This window comes from Paroedura picta, chromosome 2 (assembly GCF_049243985.1).
Source record: "Paroedura picta isolate Pp20150507F chromosome 2, Ppicta_v3.0, whole genome shotgun sequence".
Classification (NCBI taxonomy): domain Eukaryota; kingdom Metazoa; phylum Chordata; class Lepidosauria; order Squamata; family Gekkonidae; genus Paroedura; species Paroedura picta.
This window is the reverse complement of record NC_135370.1, coordinates 94,463,228-94,484,667: the sequence shown is the minus strand read 5'-3', so window position 1 is coordinate 94,484,667 and position 21,440 is coordinate 94,463,228. Positions and strand designations below refer to the sequence as shown.

General features: G+C 41.9%; 1 protein-coding gene across 1 annotated transcript; it reads right to left on the bottom strand.

Annotated features, from left to right (window-relative positions):
* Window positions 1-146: 146 nt before the first annotated feature.
* On the bottom strand, window positions 147-9,499 carry PSMA1 (proteasome 20S subunit alpha 1). The gene is made up of 10 exons (XM_077321700.1): window positions 9,147-9,499; window positions 7,643-7,687; window positions 6,672-6,773; window positions 6,056-6,159; window positions 4,795-4,883; window positions 3,902-3,972; window positions 3,461-3,590; window positions 3,178-3,257; window positions 1,927-2,031; window positions 147-484 (listed from the first exon to the last, which is right to left on the bottom strand). The coding sequence occupies exons 1-10, from the start codon at window positions 9,147-9,149 to the stop codon at window positions 428-430; spliced, it is 786 nt and encodes a 261-aa protein (XP_077177815.1). The 5' UTR covers window positions 9,150-9,499; the 3' UTR covers window positions 147-427.
* Between the last annotated feature and the right edge of the window lie 11,941 nt (window positions 9,500-21,440).

Sequence of the window (21,440 nt, the reverse complement as noted above, 5' to 3'; positions counted from 1 at the left end):
ACAGCTTGACCTCTGAACAAGGCCAGAAACAATGTCTTGTATGCAGGTACTTTTGTGGTATGAAAACAACCTGTGGCAAGCCTCTCAGCAAGAGGAACAGCAGAATTGAACACTCTGACAAGGTAAAAATAAGTCTGAGCAAGAGGTTTCAAGAAAGAAAGGAGTTTATTTCACAGAAGATGCTTTTTTGAGATAAAAGCAACTCATTTTTCATATAAAATGGTATTCCATACTTTTCTTGTTTAGAAAACATCTTTCAAAAGAAGTGGTTAGCATAACTTCTTTTTGCCATATATTTTAAAGACTGACTCACCAAGATGTATCTTTACTATATGCACTTAGTTTAGAGTGTAATTACCAGAATACAGATGAATGTTCCAGCATTATTGCATATTAAGTAACCTATGCACTAGTACATGTACAGTAATTAGTGCTCCATTGGTTCATCTGCCTTTTCTGCAGAATCCTCAGCTGGCTGAGCAGGCTTGAAAAGAGAAAAGAAAATCTTGAGATTATTGCAAATGGAGAAAAATTAAAGAGCAAAGTTCTAGAAAGAACCATACAACTCCACCAATATTTAGAGACCATAGAAGTACAGTATATGACATTCAAATATTTGAACTTTCATGCTAACAAAAGTCCATAAAGCTAAAGGATGCTCTGAAGTATCTTTTCCCAATGCATCTGGTTACTTCCATATACTTTCCATCTAGTTACCAAACCCACGAATCACATTCATACTGGACAAAAAACACAAAAACATTTCCATATACCTGAGGAGCATATTTCTCAAACCAGCTTCCCAAGACACACTATAAAGGGATGATGAAACTCAGATAACCTTCAAAAACAATTTGTGATATTGGAAAGGAGTCTGGTTTAATGGAAATCCAATTAAAAATTCTACTATGCTCACACAAGCCCTTGGGCACAACTAAAGTAGCTCTCTGGATCCCAGCCATTGTTTTTTCCCCGCTTTCGCTTACAACGATGAAAGCTTAATCTTATAAAGTAACTGCTACCAAGACTTTCATATAGCTATTTGTCTCCAACAAGCTTCACAAAGATGTCTTTGTGCTTTAAAAAATCTAGTATAGGTAGCCCAGATGTATTTCTTATTGGAGTTTAATATGTAATTTATAATTGAAGAATTGGTTCTTATATGCCGCTTTTCTCTACCTGAAGGAGTCTCAAAGTGGCTTACAGTTGCCTTCCTTTTCCTCTCCCCACAACAGACACCCTGTTAGGTGGGTGAAGCTGAGAGAGCCCTGATATTACTGCTCAGTCAGAACAGTTTTATCAGTGCCGTGGCGAGCCCAAGGTCACCCAGCTGGCTGCGTGTGGGGGAGCACAGAATCAAACCTAGCTCACCAGATTAGAAGTCCGCACTCCTAACCACTACACCAAACTGGCTCGCAAAGCAATTAATAATTCAGAAGGAAATAAATCGAAATGGAAGTATGTGAACAGGCCTTAAATATGGATACTCCCCTTATGTAAGGCAAGCTGATTCGCAACTTCTGCTTTTGTGACAGACCAGTTTGCTTTCTGAGACCAATGCACTGACACTTCTACTACAAACAAGGATTGTAAATTGTGGTTTGCTTCCCATTCACAATCCTTGGTAGTAGAAAAAGCACAAATCACACTTTGCTGATCTAGATGCAACAACAAGCTATATGGTTTGTCACAGAAGGGACTAATTAGCTGGTGGTGTATGTAGAGAGAAGGGGTTGCAAGAACAAACCTGAAATTTTTTCCCATGAAAATGTGAGTTCTGAGAAACAAAAGCTCATGCTCAAATAACCGTTGCTAGTCTTCAAGGTACCACTGAACTTTTGGTTCTATTCTGCTTCTGAAACGGCATATAGTGACAGCAAATAAGACATTCTACAAAAAAATTGTCTCTAGCTTATACTTGCATACCTTTCTTTGTGGTCTTTCTTCAAGACCTTCCAGAAACGATGCTACATCATCATCATCATAAATAGTGAATTCCATGTCTTTACCAACAATCCCAATGGAAACATTCTGTTAAATAACAAATTAAATTAGATTCCCAGTCTCTCATATATAATTCATTGTAAATACTTTATACTTTATGCTGTTTGCTTCAAAGCAAACATTTCAATATGCTTCAGAAGCAAATATAAAAAGGAATATGAGGAGTCCCAGACAATAATCTGGGCAAAAATCCTGAACCATGGAAATGAAATGCTTTTATGAATTTTCCAGAAACCAAGAAATTACATTGACTGAAAGGGTGCAATTAGATTATCTCAATACTTTCAGTCTGTAAAAAAGACAACTAAGAGAAGACGTGAGGCTCGTAAAATTATGCCTGACACAGAGAAAATGGATAATGGGAGCTTTGTCTCCTCCCATAATACTGGAACTTGAAATAAAACTGTTGGTAGATAAATTCAGGACAGACCAAGGAAACACTTCTTTAACAACTAAACTGTGGAATTCACAGGCAAGGTAATATATATAGTATATATAGCTGTAATAGGCGGCTAAACATGTAGCCCATCAGTAGTGACTAGCCATACTGACTAAAGGGAGCCTCCATCTGCAGAGTTAGCCAGGTCCTAAATACCACTGCTAGTAGGCAGCAAATTGAAAGTGCTTTGGCTTCTATATCCTGGTACTGTTGTTTTTTTACTTCCAGAGCAACTGGTTGGCTGCTGTGTGAAACAATATGCTGGACTAGGTGGACCACTAGTCTGATCCAACAGGCTCTCCTTTCATTTTTATCTGTGGAAGATCTCAATCTGGGTAACTGTGTATTTACATAGGCTACATAAATTAATTGCATTACCGAAGAAAGTAGGAATTCTAGTTGCATTAATAAGACAATGTAGGTACACATGCTTCTGAGTAAGCTTGTTTAGGATAAAGAAGAAAAGCCACCAAATTACTACAAAGCAACAGTGAACCAGAGTACAGTGTAGGTTAGTATTTTATCCGGCTTGACAGCAGAATGTGTTGGAGCCTTCTATTTTAGGGCTCTGTGCCTACCCTGTCCAAGTTAGCATGCCTCTAACATTTATTCATTCACCCATTTCTTGATTCATTTTCATTGGTCTGGCAAATGATTAACTGATAGTGAATTTTGGCTTGGAGAACATGCTGTACCACAACCATGGGAGTCTTCAAATAAGAAACTGCACTTGCCTTAGTGGTCAAGTCTTGTTCTGCAGGGAGGGTCTCTCTTAATGCACGTAGCCCATGTTTAACCAGTTCATTCAGATTACCTGCAAATATAACCAATTTAGAAATACAGTATTTCTAGAACTGTTTCTTAAAGTGAAGGAGATATCTCATGAATTGCTTTCCTGAAACACAGGACTGGCTATATAGTCTCAATAAACCAAGAAAATCGCCAAACATACATGAGAGAAAAAGGGGTAAGCAATATTAGCAAAATAAAACCAGATAGAAAAACCTCCACACTTACAGTCAGCAAACTCAGTCATGTGTCGCTCCAAGTAAGTTCGAGCTGACTGGGATCTTGCACCAATAGACATTGCTTTGCAATCAAAATAATTTGCAGAAGGACAGGTCTGGAAGATATGTGGTCCCATATCCTAACAAAACAAGGTGATTGGTTTCATTTTCAAAGGAGGCAAATCATCAGAGAATGTATAAGGACATACAATGTTTATTTCATGTGTGTGTATATATTATGCAGACAACATATTAATTTATAATTGTACATGTAGCAAATTCTGTTTCATGACCTGGACTAGTTTTCTAAACACACTGCTTTGAAGTTAAGTGCACTGTCATATTTCAAGGAAGGAAATTTCTCAAGATATTATAATTATTACATCTTCTGCAGATAAATGACAGAGTACATTTTTCTTACAAATTATTTAAAAACACCTAATGTACCTACATCATAGCCTGCAATGAGAAGTCCCACACCATAAGGTCTTCTTCCATAACGCTGTGTTGGTATTTGTGTTTCTTGAATGTGCTAAGGAACGCATGTCAAATCGCTGGCTCATACATGTAAATATGCAACATTTCTTCATTCAGTGACTTGCTGCAGAAACTGTTTTAGACTATCAAACCATATACAAATTGTCTCATATTGGTTTAGCAATAGCTCTTTTGTTCAGCCAAATTATCACTTAATGTTAATAAACATGCACTTGTGAATCCAGACAGAAAGTGAGTTTTGCTTTTCTTTGAAATACAGAAACATTTAGAAAGTCCCCATCTATTAGTAAGTTTGCATTCTCTTTTGTAGTTAAGATCCCCGCCCCACCCTCATCAATAGGTGTGAAATCTTCACTTGTAAAGTAGAGGGACAGTGTAAATATCAAAGTGTATTTTTTTATTCTGGTCAACAATAGCCCACAAATACAGATCTACCTCTCAAACCCTGCTACTTCTGCACCCTGGTCTTCGGGTGTGAGGTGGGTGGCGACTAGAGAAAGGGCATTTGTCTGTGGAGGCACATCACCTTTTGATGAATACCCTCCCCGTTGAGGCTTGCCTGGCACTTACTTTACACTCTTGTGGGTGCCAGATTAAACCATACTTTTTTACCCCAGCTTTTAATTAGCCATTTCGTTTTTCAGCTTTTTAATAGTCTGCTTCTGTTGTATTGATAGTTTTTATGCTGCTGGTTTTTCTTTTAAAATGGCAAGCTACTTCAAGCAGAACTCTAAAGAGATGGCACAGAAATATTCTACGTAAAAGAAAAAAGAAAATTAAGATCTGACAATGTGGCACCACGTTAATGCTCTTGAATGTTCCAAGGTAACAAGTGAAAAAGGATACTGCTTCCAATTAGAGACACTAATCGAGATACTGGAAGAGGCCTATCAAATACAAATCTTGAATCCAGACACTCCTGACGCATGAAGTTACTGTAAGATTAAAAATAAATAAAAAGGCAGAATGTGGCCTGTTAAGCATGGGTTTCATTTATTATTTAGTCCTAGAACTATTGTTTAAGAACCATGGCCATAACATTGAAACACCATTGTTAACTGAGCTGGTATAATATAGCAGCTAGGGTTGCAAGCCAAGAAACCCATTGTTCAAATATAACTTCAGCCATTCACACTGCAAGACCCTTCCCTTTTACTATTCTCTTACAGTGCATACACACACAAACACCCAATTTGTAATATTATTTATTATTATTTATTGTATTTGTTGACTGCCATTCCCGGACCTTACTGGCTCATGGTGGTTTACAATAAAATGATAAAAACCACATAAAAACAGAAGAAAACATACAATCCCATACCATTGGCAATAAAAACTAATCTAATCTTGCCCTCCCTTCTTTGCACAACTGACTGCAGTCACCCACAGCCCACAACCACCAACTCAGGGGGTAACTCATGCCCAGATGACTGACAAATGGGCCTATATGGGGAAGGACCCGATCTTCGTAGCCTATTAGAATAACTGCACTGATACCCCTTATGATAAAGTGCTTAAAGATAAACATTTGCTTTATCAATGTCAAATTTTAATATTTGAAGCCTTAGAAAATGCATTTTGAGAAAGAATGAACAAGCAAACCTTATCTAATGTGAATCTGATATAAATGGCCCAGTACAATGTTACATGTTTTGTGACTTTATCCATTTTGACCATGTAAAAAAACAAATCACTGGCTTACCTATCTCAGATGAGTACTGCAAATAGAATACCTTACTTAACATACTAACTACAGATTCTTGGAGTATAATGTAAGTATAAAAAGGATCACAGCATAATCCTGAACGTAATTCTTCAAAGGTAAACCCCATTAAGTTTAGTAGGACGTATGCCTTGTGTGAGTTTAGAATTTCAGTGAATACTTAAGCTTTGGATTCTATATACCACCTAGCATAACAGGATGCATAAAATAAATACTAATATTAACAATTGTAATGTATTTTCCTCATATAACCTATCAGTTCAAGGAGCCAAGATGGTGAACTAGCCCACAGGCTCCTCCTAATTAGATATAATTCCACATCCAGTGTGTATATCCATACCCTAGTGCCATGTACATACTATACAAATCAGCATGCCAATTTACCATAGAAGTCTTGCATCAGCAGTAAGTCCAGCAATAGAAATACCAATATGGTTGTCAACATACAGGATTTTTTTCTGATGGGCAGCCAGCTCTGATTGTGCCCTCTACACATGCAAAAAAGAACATTTATGAGAAATATAGTTCATTCACCAATCTGTAAATATCTACAATAAAGACTAAGCATATATTCACAAAGGAACTCAAAGGGTGTACAGGGGGAATAAACTGCATTTAAGTACTGCAAACAAAAGGATAGCCTAACCAATACTGTTGTCAACTAAATTTATGGTGAAGACAGAAATGGGGAAGAGACCAATGTTGCGACATGCAGGAAATACCAGGTTCAGTCACTGGCATCTCAGGTAGTAGTTTATTAAAATTCATATTCAGGCTAATAACAATTTCTATACCATTTTTCTGAATTGTCATCCCACAGATGAAACTCAGGAACTGGTCAGCAATTATCAAATGCAAAAATCCAACATGCTCACAAATGCTGTATAAAATAATTTATCCATCAGACCACACAACTGGTTCTAATACACAAGTGTTCTATATCCTGTGTTTCCATTAATGCCCAAGCTGAAGTAATTTCAGATTTTACACCAATGTTTACCTTCAAAGCAACCAGAACAGCATGGACTTTTGATTTCAGTCCTACAGTTGCTGAGCCTTGCTTGACAGCCTCCATTGCATATTCGATTTGGTGAATTCGGCCCTAAAAAACATAATATAGTTTAAAATGTATCTCCTTATCGCTCTGAATTATGTGTTGACTGATGGAATGCTGAAGAATAGGATTTTTCAGATTAATAAAACCAAACCTCTTGTTGGTTTTGTCTCTCTCTCTCTCTTTTTAACAGAAATCAGATGCTACCTTTCAATTTTACTCACTATGATCACCAACAGTAGCTAATGTTTCTTTTTGCCAAATATTTCAAATTATTATCCAAAAGGATCCCAAAGCGGGCTTCCACAGCATTATGATACACAATTAATTCGGCAATATTTCGATCTCCTCTGACATAGCAAGGCTCTTGGGAAGCAAACCATTTCCCAGTTCTCATTGCTCCCATCCTCTTTCATCCTGTCTCACTCCCCTGACTGCTAACAACCGGAAGGTCAGTTACCAGGCAATATGCTTCCTACTCTCTTCTACCATAGGACTGCTGATCTTTTCACTGGCCCAAAGAAGTTGGACAGCATGGTTTTTGATTACCTTACCTAATAGCATTTGAGGATCAGTTACCAGGCTGTTTGTACCTTATTCCCTATTTACTTATCATCATAAAATTAATAACATCAAAAGTGGTCAAAACCCTTTACTAGCCTCATAAATTTTGAGAACTTCTAAATGAAAATGGCTCTTTATTGTATACTAGCTTGTGTTCAGCTTCTTTCATAATTACAGTTTTCTCAAGACATCCCACCCTGAGTTGCCAGAAATCTTATTTTAAGTAGGTGCCTCTTCTTGTTCCAAAACAGTACATTCCACAATATAATGAATGCCACATTATATTCAAGGCAAGCTATTCCTTTGCACCTGAGGTTAAGCAAAAAAGGAAACAGACAAAAATCCAGAAATACCTGTGGGCTCCAAACAGTCACATCATTATCATACTGGTTGCGAAACTAAAGTGAACAAAAAGAAACCATTAATATGACAGTACATTCTGCAGAAAAACCTAAACTACTGTCTTTACAATAGATATTTATATTAATATAACCCCTCAAAACTACTGCTAAATGTTTGAGGCTTTGAAGAATATCTATATAAAAACACAGGTGTAGGGATAATTTTACTTTTAAAATAATTTATTTTATATCAGATTAGGCCAGTTCAGAAAGTTTTAAGATTAAGGCAAGACTTTTGTGCTAAGATGATGTATAGTGAAGCATAATTTACCTAGTCACACAGGGTGGGAAATTAATATGAAAACTTGATGAGTCAAATTATTATGTATCAAGATTTCAGGAAAAGAGTTTCAATAAGTCCTTTAATCTGAATATGGTCAGCATGCTGACCCAGAAACAAATCCCACTGAACATTCTGAGGTTTATTTCCAGCCTGAGTATTGAGGCTCTAAACCTGGCAAGCCACCTTTACTAAAAGCCAAGAGGAGTTTTGCTTTCAATTTCAACAGGAACAGGATTTCTCTCTAACTATAAATTTCTTGAGTGATCAGGAAGAATCCATCAACTAGGCAATGGTGAAATAAGTAAATTAATTGAGGGTACAAGGTCTAACAGTTAAAGCCAAACAACAGTTACCCAGAAGCAAGTCTTTTTTATTTCATTGGGTCTTCGCTTCAAATTGGTTGTAAGAAATGAAGTGACCTCTGTACATTTGAAACATATTTTATTTCTTACTTAAAGTTTCACAAAACAGACTAGTTATATTAACTCAGGATGATAATAATATAAGTTTAAAGGTATGTAAAATTGCGTCACCAAGTATTCTAAAGATAACTAATATATCTATACATCATTAGACTTCTGGCATACAAGTCTAACTTATATAAATACATTCGTTATCAGGTGCTTTTGTTTTTTCCTTTCTCCAAAAAGGAGGAAGAAACACTGGCGTAGAAAAGCAGAACACGAAGTACTGGGGAAGGATTCAGTCCAGATGTAAATCAGACAGCTGGATTTAATACAGTAGGGGATGAAAACGGAAGAGTTAAAAAAGATTTTAGTTCAGGAACAACTTTCGTCTATTTAAGCATGGAATTATACAAATCTCCACTTGATGAGTCAGCTGCTCTTTGGAAAAATAGACGCAAGAAAGTCCTCTCATCAGAAATGCCGGCCGGCTTTTTCGGAAGCAGAAAAGCAGCAGTGAGCGTGAAAAGACGGTGGATTTTACAAAGAGTGTCTTGGGAGATTCGGCGGGAGCAAAACCATCCAGAAACGGCAAGTCTCCAGGTGGCGGGAGAAGATGCGCCGCTTGGGCCGCAGATGAGCAGGCAGCATGTGCTGACTCACCCCCCCCCCCCTCGGACAGGAAAAAGCTGAGCCCCACCACACACACACACACACCCCGAGACCCCCTCCTCCCGCTCTCCTCGCCCCCCGCTTCCTTTGCCCTCACCATATCTGCGGCTCCCCAACACCGGCGTGAGTCTCCGACCACCGAACGAGGAAAGAGTAGTTCGGCAAGCGCTACGTTTGGCCTTGGCCACTTCCTTCCGACTCTGCTAAGGCAACGAAGCCGATTCCCGAGCCGCTGATCAGAAACTCCCCGCGAAGAAAGCGACGCTCTTTGACGAACAAAGCGCTGGCCGGGCAAAAGTCGGAAGCGACGCCCCGCCCGGTAGAGCCGCCCGCAAGCGCGCGCGCACGGGAGGGCTGACGGCTTTCCTGGGAAAGCTCGCGGGGAGTGAACGTGAGAGGAGCCACGCGGGGGCAGATCAATAGTCCAGCCAGTCCCGAGCTCTGGGTTGTGACGACGTGAATGTCAGAAAATTGCTATGGATGGATATGTTGGCTGTAGGAATGGTCTGAGGGTTTATTTTATTTTATGGGTTGGGGGGAGCAATGAGCAGTAAATTAGTATGCAGCATAACTAAGATGTTTAACAGATTCAAGGACCAAACAGGAATAGCAAAAGTAATTTATATGGTTACTATTTGCTGTATGCTAATTTACTGCTCACGCTCTACCCATATGTATGGACTGGTGATTTTCATTTCGTTGTATCTGAAGCAGTCTGCTTGCACATGAAAGCTACCTTGAATACAACTTCGTTGGCCCTAAAGGTGCCATTGGACTCAATTTTGGTTCTGCTGCTTCAATCCAGCACTGTTACCCACCTGAATCTGTTTTCATTCCTTCAGTTGTAAAGGTTTTCTGTAGTACTATGTCACCACCTAGAGCCTCTTGTGGCGCAGAGTGGTAAGGCAGCCGCCTGAAAGCTTTGCCCATGAGGTTGGGAGTTCAATCCCAGCAGCCGGCGCAAGGTTGACTCAGCCTTCCATCCTTCCGAGGTCGGTAAAATGAGTACCCAGCTTGCTGGGGGGTAAATGGTCATGACTGGGGAAGGCACTGGCAAACCACCCCGTATTGAGTCTGCCATGAAAACGCTAGAGGGCGTCACCCCAAGGGTCAGACATGACTCGGTGCTTGCACAGGGGATACCTTTACCTTTACCTTTATGTCACCACCTAACCCCCGTCATCGTGCAGCAGTAAGAGAAAGCCATTGTTTTTCAGTTTGCAAGCCACTCAGGGAATAACAGCAGTAATTTGATTTCACTGCAATGATTGTGCAAACAATGTGCAGACTTGACGTACAATTAAATAATACAGAAATTGTTGAAAAGTAAAACATTTATGCCCACCATTTATACTTTCCATTTAACAAGGATATCTGCTTGCCTAACTAATTTCAGATACTAGTGGGGTGTATGGCCCTTTACGGCTTAAAAGAGGGCATGGTCTAGAGCTGCCCATGTACCAAGGATTCAGCTTCTGAGCAGCTGACACAGATATCAAGATATTTTATACACTCTATCTAGTCATGGGTCATTGTGGAACAAAGTTTACTCTGGATGGGTAATAATGAGGTTGCATTCCTTGTTCAGATGCAGGCCTTCCTGCATGTTTTGCTTTCTGTATTGAAATTATGGAATTGACTTTAATCCATCTTCAGAATAATCTTATACGTAAAATGTGATTCATACTTCTGACAACATGCTGAAGGTTCCAAAGACTCCTATTGGTGGAATCTCCCCTCCCTCAGGGCCAACTGCTGCTCTTGCTCAGGATTCCGCACCCCCCTCCTCCCATCAGGCCTGCTGTGAAGGGAGGCTCAAACAGCCCCTGACTGAGGGGAGGGAGGCATCTCTGAGAGCAACACAGGGGAGTCTGTGGGCATTCCTTTTGAAGGGGGAAAGCTTTCCCCCTCTGCTGACAGGGAAGCCACAGGAAAGCTCCATCTCACTTAAAATACTGCTGTGGGCAGCCTCCCTGCTCGAGGGCAGATACGGCCAAACCATGCATGTCCCTTATCTGCAACTCTCTCAATGTTTGAGGCCTACCATGCAAGATTGTTGTGCAGATGAAACTGAATGCTGTTGCAGAGGTTCTTTTGCTTCCTGTTTCATCTGCACAATAACTTTATGCAGTAGACCTCAAGTGTTTCATCTCCACAACAACCTGCGAGCGAGGCCTTAAATCCTTCTTCTGCACAACAACCCTGTTAACTCTCCAAAGCAGTCATTTTTGCCTGGGGAGCTGACCTTTATAATCTGGAGATGAGCTGTAATTACAGGAACAATCCAGGCCCAAATTGGAAATATTCTTGGAGGTTTGGAAGAGGACCTTAAAATGGTACAATAGCTCAGAGTCCTTTCTCCAAAGTAGCCATTTTTGCCTGCAGAGCTGATTATAATCTAGAAGTGAGCGGTGATACTAGAGATGATGGTAGAGGCTTGAAGCTTGAGGTTGGAGTGGAGTATTTGCCAGGAAGATCCTACGAAATCAAAGGCATAAGTGGCCCAGAATTTCAAGTGGAGTTAGCTTTACAGGAAAGTCGACAGTAAGACTTTAGGGGAAACTAAGTGATCCACTTTTATTAGGCAACGACTTGGCCTTGCAGAAAACAGGAACTGCAGTTGCCAGCAGTAGGCCTCAGGTGTCAGAAGGGCAGACATCACCAGCCAAGTAGACTGGGCTAGCCAAGGGGTATCTGTGGCTGTAAGGAAAGAGAGGGAAATGGGAAAAGTAAAGTATAGGTCTAGATCATGAAAAGCAAAAAAATAAAAATAAGTGGATTGGGTCTCTGTTTATGAAAAACTAGATAGGAACCCCTTTCATATGTCAGTTGTTAGGACCATCACTTATTTGCAGAGAATATACTTCTTTGGCTTGGAAGAAAATATTGTGATTCTTTAATAGAGAATATGAAAAAAAAAGCAGGTGAAGCTATTCATGACATGGAGGTAAGTAATATTACCTGGTTAAAAACGTTCTCTTGAATCTGTATTATAGGGGCCATACTTTTTTCAACGGACTCTACGCTCTACAGGTACTAATCTGTTGGTCATTCCCAGCCCCAAGGAAGTCTGACTGACCTCAACTGGGGCAGGGCCTTTTCAGTCCTGGCCCCTACCTGGTGGAATGAGCTCCCAGAAGAGCTGCGGGCCCTGTGGGAGCTTTCAGTGTTCCGGAGGGCCTGTAAAACGGAGCTCTTCCACCAGGTCTGTGGTTGAGGCTGGTGTGACCCAGGAAGATCTATATGGCCCCCCTTCCAGGCACTCCGTGATTGTTTGCAATCTGACACCTGCACCCTCCTCCCTCCCTCCCTCTCGGTTATAAGTTGGTTCTTGGGCTTTTAAGATTAGCCCAACTTGGGCTATTAAGATTAGCCATAACTTGTGTTTGACTGGATTACAATTGTGATTTTATGTCTGGTTTTTATGCATCTGTATGTAACCCATTACGAGCTGTTAGGGAGTGGCGGGTAATAAATCAAATTAATAACAACAACAACATCAATAATAATAGGGGGTGGGGTAGACGGCCTCTCCCTCTCCCCAAGACCTGGAAAGGCTGCAGCCAGCTGTTAGAGAATTCACCTGCAGGGGCAGCTCTCATGTGGCAGGGACCTGCAGTGTTCGAGTCACAGTGGGAAGTGGAAGGAGTCAGGGGTGGGGCCGCCGGATCGCCCTCCCATACCCACCGGTCTGCAGCCTAAAAAAGGTTGCGGACCACTGATCTACAGTACCAGGCTTTAAGAAGCAACAAATTAGATGCGATTTAGTTCTCTCTCTCTCTCCTTGTAAACAGTTTAATTGTACAGTCTAATTGTGTTAGGATTAACAGGTTAAACACTCAATAAAATTATTTTTACATTGTTGGTTGCAAATGCCGAATGAGTGAATGAATGAGTGAATGAATGAGTGAATGAATGAATGTGGACAGTCATGCTAGACTGAGTTGAAATGGGTCTATGTGCCAGTTTGCCTAGGGTACCAAAATCTTTGGGCTGGTCCTGTGTTCACATACTTTGGAGGCTTGGTAAGGAGTCGGTGCAGAAGTCTTTACCACATTTGAAGATATAATTACATCACTTCTGGGGTTTGCTGAACTCTTGATTTTCCTCCCTACCTACAGTTAAATTATTGTTTTAAATTATTCATTTATTTGTTTAAGCAATTTCCCTAGCCAATGTGACCTATATATGAAGAATATATTATATATACCAATATATTATCTTGGTACATTTTGACTACAATAACAAATTATAGTATTACTAGCAGATAAGCCTGTTGTTTGCAAAACTGATTGGCCCTATTCCAACTCGGACACCCCGGACTCGCTTCGCCCCAGGGACTGTTTCACAAATATTAAGAGGAACCATGGATAAGGATCACAATAAAATCAGAGTCCAGTAGCACCTTTAAGACCAATGAAGATTTATTCAGGGTGTGAGCTTTCGAGTGCTTGCACTCGAAATCTTTGTTGGTCTTAAAGTGATCAGAATTAAGGGAACCTAAGGCGGGATGCACCGCCGCCAGGCCCCTCCTTCCCATTTAAGGTCTCCCGTGCAGGTTGTTGTGGAGTTGAATCACTTGAGGCCTACTGCACAGGGTTGTTGTGCAGATGAAACAAGAGGCAAGAGAACCTCTACAGCAGCTTCCAGTTTCACCTGCACAACACCCCTGTGTAGTAGGTCTCAAATCTGCAGAGAGCTGCTTGGCTGTTTCTTCCCTCCAGCAGCATGGCTGGCCACAGCAGTATTTTAACTGAGAAGAGGCTTTTCTGTGGCTGCCCTGTCACCCCACTGTTTGACAGGAGGGGAAAGTTCCCCCCCCCCTCAAAAGGAAGGTCCTCAGGCTTCCCTGCGTTGCTCTCTTAAGGAAAATGCCTCCCTCCCGTCAGTCAGGGCCTGTCAGAGGCTCCTTCACAGCAGGCCTGAAATGGGGGGGGGGGACCTCCTGCCAGCTCTGTCAGGGTTCTGAGGCAGTTTACAGTTGGACATGGCAGTTAGGACAGCCTTGGGGCGAAAAGGGCTGGCACAGCCTTCCAAGCCGCTGTTCTCATCCCCCTTGGCAGCCCTACTGACCTCCTATCCCTGCAGTGGTCAGGAGCAGACTGGCAGCGACGTTTGCAGATTGCCCCTGGCAGGGCTGGATGGGCGGGTCGGGAGGTGCTTTGCGCCTCCTGACTGGATGAAACTCTGGTCTGTCCTGGTGAGGGCCCAATTAGATTGGCCCCTTGGCCCCAGACTGACAAGTGGAGGCGCCAATTGGAAGGCGCTTCACGCTTTCCAATTGGCCCTTCCGCTTGTTAGTCTGGGGCCAAGGGGCCAATTATTGGCCCCCCATCCTGGACTGAGCCCACCTCCACACCCCTTAGCCTTTTATTTATACTGCGGAACGCAGCTTACAGGTGTAGTATTTTAATTATAACTTTGCTTTATTATTATTATTATTATTATTATTATTATTATTATTATTATTATTTCCCACTATTCCTAGACCACAAAAATACAGTATCAGATACATGGTGGAAAGCCTCCAACTCCCCCCACCCCACCCTACCCCATCCCTACCTCTGGAGAGAAGGAAAGAGGTCAAGATCACAATAATTGCTGTTTAATACCAGGGGGGGCGTTGTACTCTCATATGCAGCACTGGCCAGAAAGTAATCCTTTCTGTCTTTCATATCTTGTTTGCTAGTTGTGTTTACTCATCCATTTTCTCTTTAGTCGTCAAGCAACAACTACCCAAACTCTATCCTCTGTGCCAAGGAGGGACAACAGATGGTCTAGCTTTTGAAACAAAGAGTTGCTTTCATTCTCAGCTCTTTTCATTAGGAAACTGTAACGGAACATTTGACTTTTACAAAGACCAAAAGTAAATAAGGTTCTTTACATGTTGCTCTCTAATCTTATTATTTAACTTTAAAATGGTTTCTGAAATCCTGTTTTACTTTAAAAATTGTTTATTCCTGCCCAAATCTATCTTTGTGTTTTCTTTGAGAATCTTTTATCATATACTTTCCTCAGAATGCAGAAAATAGAGAGAAGAGTCTTGTGAATAATTTATTTGGGAAGATATACTAAGTACAATCTTGGTCAGAACTACGGGGAAGCATCCAGGTAGCATCCGGGTGCTTATTGGTAAACATATTCCATGGAACATATTCAGGAAGAAAGGAATGAAGGAAGAAGGAATTTATGTTTCTGTTTAAACTCAGATCAACTGGGATAACCTGGTAAATGTATAAATTAATGTGCTGGGAAATTTCTATACAGTTGATCGGGAGAGTAAATGCAGATGAGCTAAGACATCTGGTTTATTTTGTTTATATTCATATTTATTAACTGCCACTCCTGGACCCAGCCAGCTTGTGGCAGTTTACATAAAAATCATAAAACTCAGCATAAAATACTACAAACCCAAGATGACGGCAAGGCCTCAATCCGTGGAATATCCCTGCTCTCTCCCACCCCCCATATGGAAACATTCTAAAGCAACTTCATAAACATTATTATCACTCATTATAAGCTTAAACAAACTCTCAGTGATGTTTGAGACCACTGAGTTGAACGAAAAAAAGAAAAAAGAGGTCTGTGTTGGCCTCAAGGGGGAAGGCATACCAAATACAAAGAACTACCTGAAATGCCTCACTGTGTTTGCCAGCTACCTTACATCTGTAGGTGGGGGCACAGAGTTGAGATTGAGAAAAGGCTCATTAAGTGGTGTGGTGGAGAGTATCACCTCTGCAAGGACTAACACAAGACATGGTAAAATAGTAGTTGAGTCTTTGGGTTTTGTTTTCTGTGGTAGAGAATAAAGAGTATTACCATTTTCTTCTACTATTGATTGAGATGGGTGTTGACTCAGCAAGATAAGAAGGTTATGTTAGCCTCTTGGGGTGAAGGAAGCAAAATTGCTTAGGGGACTGTCCCTTGGAAGTGAGGTGGTCAATGATAATATAAAGGTCCTAAGCAATCCACAAGAGCCTCTTGTGGCGCAGGGTGGTAAAGCTGCCAACATGCTGTCTTGAAGCTCTGCCCATGAGGTTGGGAGTTTGATCCCCACAACCAGCTCAAGGTTGACTCAGCCTTCCATCCTTCCGAGGTCGGTAAAATGAGTACCCAGCTTGCTGGGGGGTAAAATGGTAATGACTGGGGAAGGGAATGGCAAACCACCCTGTATTGAGTCTGCCAAGAAAACGCTAGAGGGCGTCACCCCAAGGTTCAGACATGACTCGGTGCTTTCACCGGGGATACCTTTACCTTTAAGCAATCCACAGACTAGAGTTGGCCTGCGAGGAATTTCCACTTCTCTCTCTTGGAAATGAAAAGAAAAATCATCCCACTATCACAGTCATGTGGAAGCCCACTTTAATAGGCAATCTAGAAGCCTATTAATTCTCTGAATAATGTATTTACTAGAATTAAAGCCCATTGTAGCTGATACAAAAGGCGCTAGCATGGGGGGAGGGGGGAAAATAAAGAGAGAGGGAGGTAGAAAAGAAGAGAGTGATTAAGAGAGAAAGGAAAGAGAGAAAGAGATAATAATAGAGAGGGAGAAGAGAGTGATAGGCAGAAATATAGGTAGAAGGAAAAAGTAAGTAAGAGAACAGAGTGACAAATAGAGAAAGAGGGAGAAGACAGAATTACGGAGAAAGAGAGAATGAAAGGTAGAAATTAAGAGGGAGAGGAGTAAAAGAAGAGAGTGGAAGAAAGGGAGAGAGAGAAAGAGTGATTGAAAGAAAGCGATAAGGAAAGGGATAGAGAGGAAGAAGAAAGACAGAGATATAGAGGGAGAAATGTAGAAAGAGGTAGAAAGGAAAGAGAGAGGAGAGAGAAAGTGGGGAATGGCTGGTGTGGCCTCACCAAGGCTTGCCGGGGCTTTTCGTGGCTGGCGAGCCTGGGAGAGGCAGTGGGAGACAGCCCTCCCAGACACACTCTCCGTTGGGCCAGGAAGCACTTCCACAGCCTTGCAGAGGCCGTGGAAGGGCTTCCCAGCCAGGGGGAAGAGCAGCCAGCCCTCCCCCTGCACTCTCCGTTGGACTGGGAAGCCCTCCTGCAGCCTCGCCGGCCCGGTGGGGGAAGCGCAGCCAGCCCTCCCCCCCCACACAGTCACCAGCCATCCAGCAGGCTCTCTGCATGGTGGCCAGGAGCGCAATGGTGGCAAGTTCACCAGAGTGCTTCTGGCTGGGGCTGCTGGAGACAGGCAGTAGTGGGGCTGGGCCAATCAGGATTGGTCCAGAGTCTAGACAGGCACTCTGCTCAGGAGGGCACAGCACTTTTATTTATATAGCCAATGGTTATGATTAGGTAATTCTGAGGTTATATCAGGCCTGTGGTTTGTGCATACATTTCACAAGGATAAAGTCTTCCCATAGTCATTACCAGATTCTTGAACGCTTGCGGCTGATGAAAAACTAGCCTAGAATTAACAGGTGCTGATGGTGTCTGACATTCTGGATTATTGCACAAATTAATTAGTTTTCAGACAATTCCATTTGATTGCTTAGATGACATGATGCAATAGTGTTGTTGTTTTTTTGCTTTCTACATGTCATAATGGTACGCAGAAAATTATTTTCAGTAATACTTCTCTCAAAAGACATTTCTGTTTCTTCTTTATATTCTAAAAAATAACATTCACAGAGGCTTGTACTTGTTCTGGGATGGAGCCTGTCATCATGCTATTCTCTTAATTCCAGAAAGAATGTTCAGGGATTTGTCCTTTGCATTCATTCCATATTCCAAATCTTTCTAAACTTAGCAAAACACAACTAGACCTAATAATTTATTTTGCGGAAAAGGTTTTGCTCTTGTGTTCCCCAGCAAGCCTTCCTATCCAGGCAGACAGAATCCAGTCTTCTGTATAGTTCCTAATGGGCATTTGAGTTGGACTGTTCCCTGATCTTCCGCTGTTCATTTCCCTACAAGACCGCAACTAAAGTTGCCAACAGGAAGGGGGGGGGGGAATCTACTCCTTTAATAAAGACTTAATGTGTACTAATTGATAAATGAAGCTCTTCATGGCATAGAGGCAAAGAACAGCCCCTTAAGCCTCTATTAAAGGGACTGGACATATTTTTCTCCATGCTGTTGGTAACCCCAAGTCCAAAAATGTTCACTGCTTCCCTTGAGGCTAGAGTTCTAAATTTTGACTTTGTTTTACATACTAGCAAGAAAGCCCATAGCAACCAGGAATGTAATGGGCGGTAGGACTCAGGGGACACCGGTAGGCGAAGACCTCTCTCACAGCAGGAGCCATAAGAGGTAATCAGGGCTTGTTCCTAGCAGGGAATCAAGGCTGGTTTGCAGTTTGGGGCTCGTTTGCAGCTTTTCTCTGTCTGTCTCCCTCCTTTGCAGCAGGAGCCATAGCAGATAATCAGGGGTCGTTTGTGGTTTGACAGGGCTCTCTGTCTCTCTCTCTCAGGCATCTGAGAGCAAAGTGGCTAGCGCCCAGGGCGGGAGCTGTAGGAGCAAGGCCATTCAGGGTGCAGCCACCTTTTCTGGCTGCACCCTGATTGGCCCTATTCCAGCTCGGACACCCCGGACCCGTTCCACCACGCAGGCTGTTTCACAAATATTAAGAGGAACAATGGATAAGGATAAGAAGGTTTTATGCAATTAGTCACTATCTACTTGATTGGAAAGTCCCTGCGGAAAATATATGTGACAATGGAAGCTAGATAAGAACTTGCAGGGGTTGTCATCTGGCCAATGCAGAAAGCAGGAGTTTACCCACAAAAAAGCAGCAGTCAGCAGAAAGCAGGCAGTTAAATGGCACAATGCCATTTAAACCCTGCTTTCTGTTTTTCATGAAAAACAGCTGAGCAACAAGGAGCAGAAAGCAGGGGTTTTAAAAGGCTTGGAGCTATTTAAATATCTTTCTGCTGCAAAGGCACATAAAATCATCTTTCCAGATATAAAGTGGTTATTCACAGTAAACAAAAAATTGATATGCTGTTGATTTTAACACGAAGAAACAACTAACCACAAAGAAATAAAAATGGTGACTAAATTGTATTTATTTAAATATTTTAATGGTGATGGTTCACTCAAACATGGTCCCCAAAATGACATACCTGGAAACGTGAAGACATCTGAATAATTAAGAACAAGATTTAAAATTATGAAATTAAATTAAAACATAAAAATACAGTACCAGGGAAGAGGCCGTTATTGGGATATGACAGATTATACAAAAAAGACTGGCATGGTAAAGAAGTCAAGAGCTGTGGACTCTAACCTGGAGAACCGGGTATGATCCCCCACTCTTCCAAGTGAAGCCTGCTGGGTGACCTTGGGCCAGCTACAGTTCTCTCAGAATCCCTCATCATCACCTGAGATTGTGAGGTCCTTTAAGGCTCCTTAGGATAGAGAAAAGCAGGGTATAAAACTAATTCTTCTTTGGTGGAAGACATCAACATAGGGAGACAGACAAATCTCCCTGGGAAGAGAGTTCCGAGTTAGAATCATAGAATCATAGAGTTGGAAGGGGCCATACAGGCCATCTAGTCCAACCCCCTGCTCAACGCAGGATTAGACCTAAGCATCCAAGAAAAGTGTGTATCCAACCTTTGCTTGAAGACTTCCAGTGAGGGGGCGCTCACCACCTCCTTAGGCAGCCTATTCCACTGCTGAACTACTCTGACTGTGAAAAACTTTTTCCTGATATCTAGCCTATACCGTTGTACTTGAAGTTTAAACCCATTACTGCGTGTCCTTTCCTCTGCAGCCAGCAGAAACAGCATCCTGCCCTCCTCCAAGTGACAACCTTTCAAATACTTAAAGAGGGCTATCATGTCCCCTCTCAGCCTCCTTTTCTCCAGGCTGAACATTCCCAAGTCCCTCAACCTATCTTCATAGGGCTTGGTCCCTTGGCCCCAGATCATCTTCGTCGCTCTCCTCTGTACCCTTTCAATTTTATCTACGTCCTTCTTGAAGTGAGGCCTCCAGAACTGCACACAGTACTCCAGGTGTGGTCTGACCAGTGCCGTATACAATGGGACTATGACATCTTGTGATTTTGATGTGATGCCTCTGTTGATACAGCCCAAAATGGCATTTGCCTTTTTTACCGCTGCATCACACTGCCTGCTCATGTTTAGTTTACAATCCACAAGTACCCCAAGGTCTCGTTCACACACAGTGCTACCTAGAAGCGTATCCCCCATCCAGTAGGTATGCTTTTCATTTTTCTGACCCAGATGCAGAACTTTACACTTATCTTTATTAAATTGCATCTTGTTCTCATTTGCCCATTTTTCCATTGTGTTCAGATCTCGTTGAACTCTGTCTCTATCTTCCGGAGTATTTGCCAGTCCTCCCAATTTGGTGTCATCTGCAAACTTGATGAGTAGTCCCTCCACCCCCTCATCTAGATCATTAATAAATATGTTAAAAAGTACCGGGCCGAGCACCGAACCCTGAGGTACCCCGCTACTCACCTCTCTCCAGTCTGATGAAACACCATTGACAACAACTCTTTGAGTGCGGTTCTCTAACCAATTCCCTATCCACCTAACGATCTGAAAATCCAGATTGCAGTCCTTCAATTTATCCATCAGAACATCATGGGGAACCTTGTCAAAAGCTTTACTAAAATCCAAGTAAATGACATCAACCAAATTTCCCCGATCCAGCAAACCTGTTACTTGGTCAAAAAAGGAAACAAGGTTGGTCTGGCAGGACCTGTTGGAGACAAATCCATGCTGACTTCCTTGGATCACCAAATTGTCCTCCAGATGTTTGCAGATCGCTCCCTTTAATATCTGCTCCATTATCTTCCCCACAACAGAGGTCAGACTCACTGGTCTGTAGTTTCCCGGGTCTTCCTTCCTCCCTTTTTTGAAGATCGGAATAACGTTTGCTCTTTTCCAGTCCTCCGGGACATCTCCAGTCCTTAAAGAGGTTCCGAAGATGATGGACAAGGGCTGTGCAAGTTCTCTGGAGTTTTGGTGCCACAACTGAGAAAGCCCCTTCTTGGATAACCAAGGCAGGGCCTCTGAAGATAACTGGAGTGAACAGATGGGTTCCTATTGGAGGTGGTCCTAAGGCTATATTGATCTCAGATCATACAGGGTTTTAGAGGTCAATACCAGCACCTTATTTATTTATTTAGATTTTTAAACCGCCCTTCCATACGGCTTTGGGCGGTTTACATAAACTGTTGTAGAATAGTTACATAGAACATTATAACAATATAAATAATAACATTCATAACATAACATGACAATCAGAACAGTATTTTAACAGAACAATAATGGAAGGGCATTTGATGGAGGAGGGGGACCAGCAGATGTTTTGAGTCGGTCGGCCTCAAGCAGATGCCCGGTGTAGGAGTTTACTTTTGCAGGCCCTGCAGAATTCTGGAAGGTCAGGCAGGGCCCTGATCTCTTCAGGG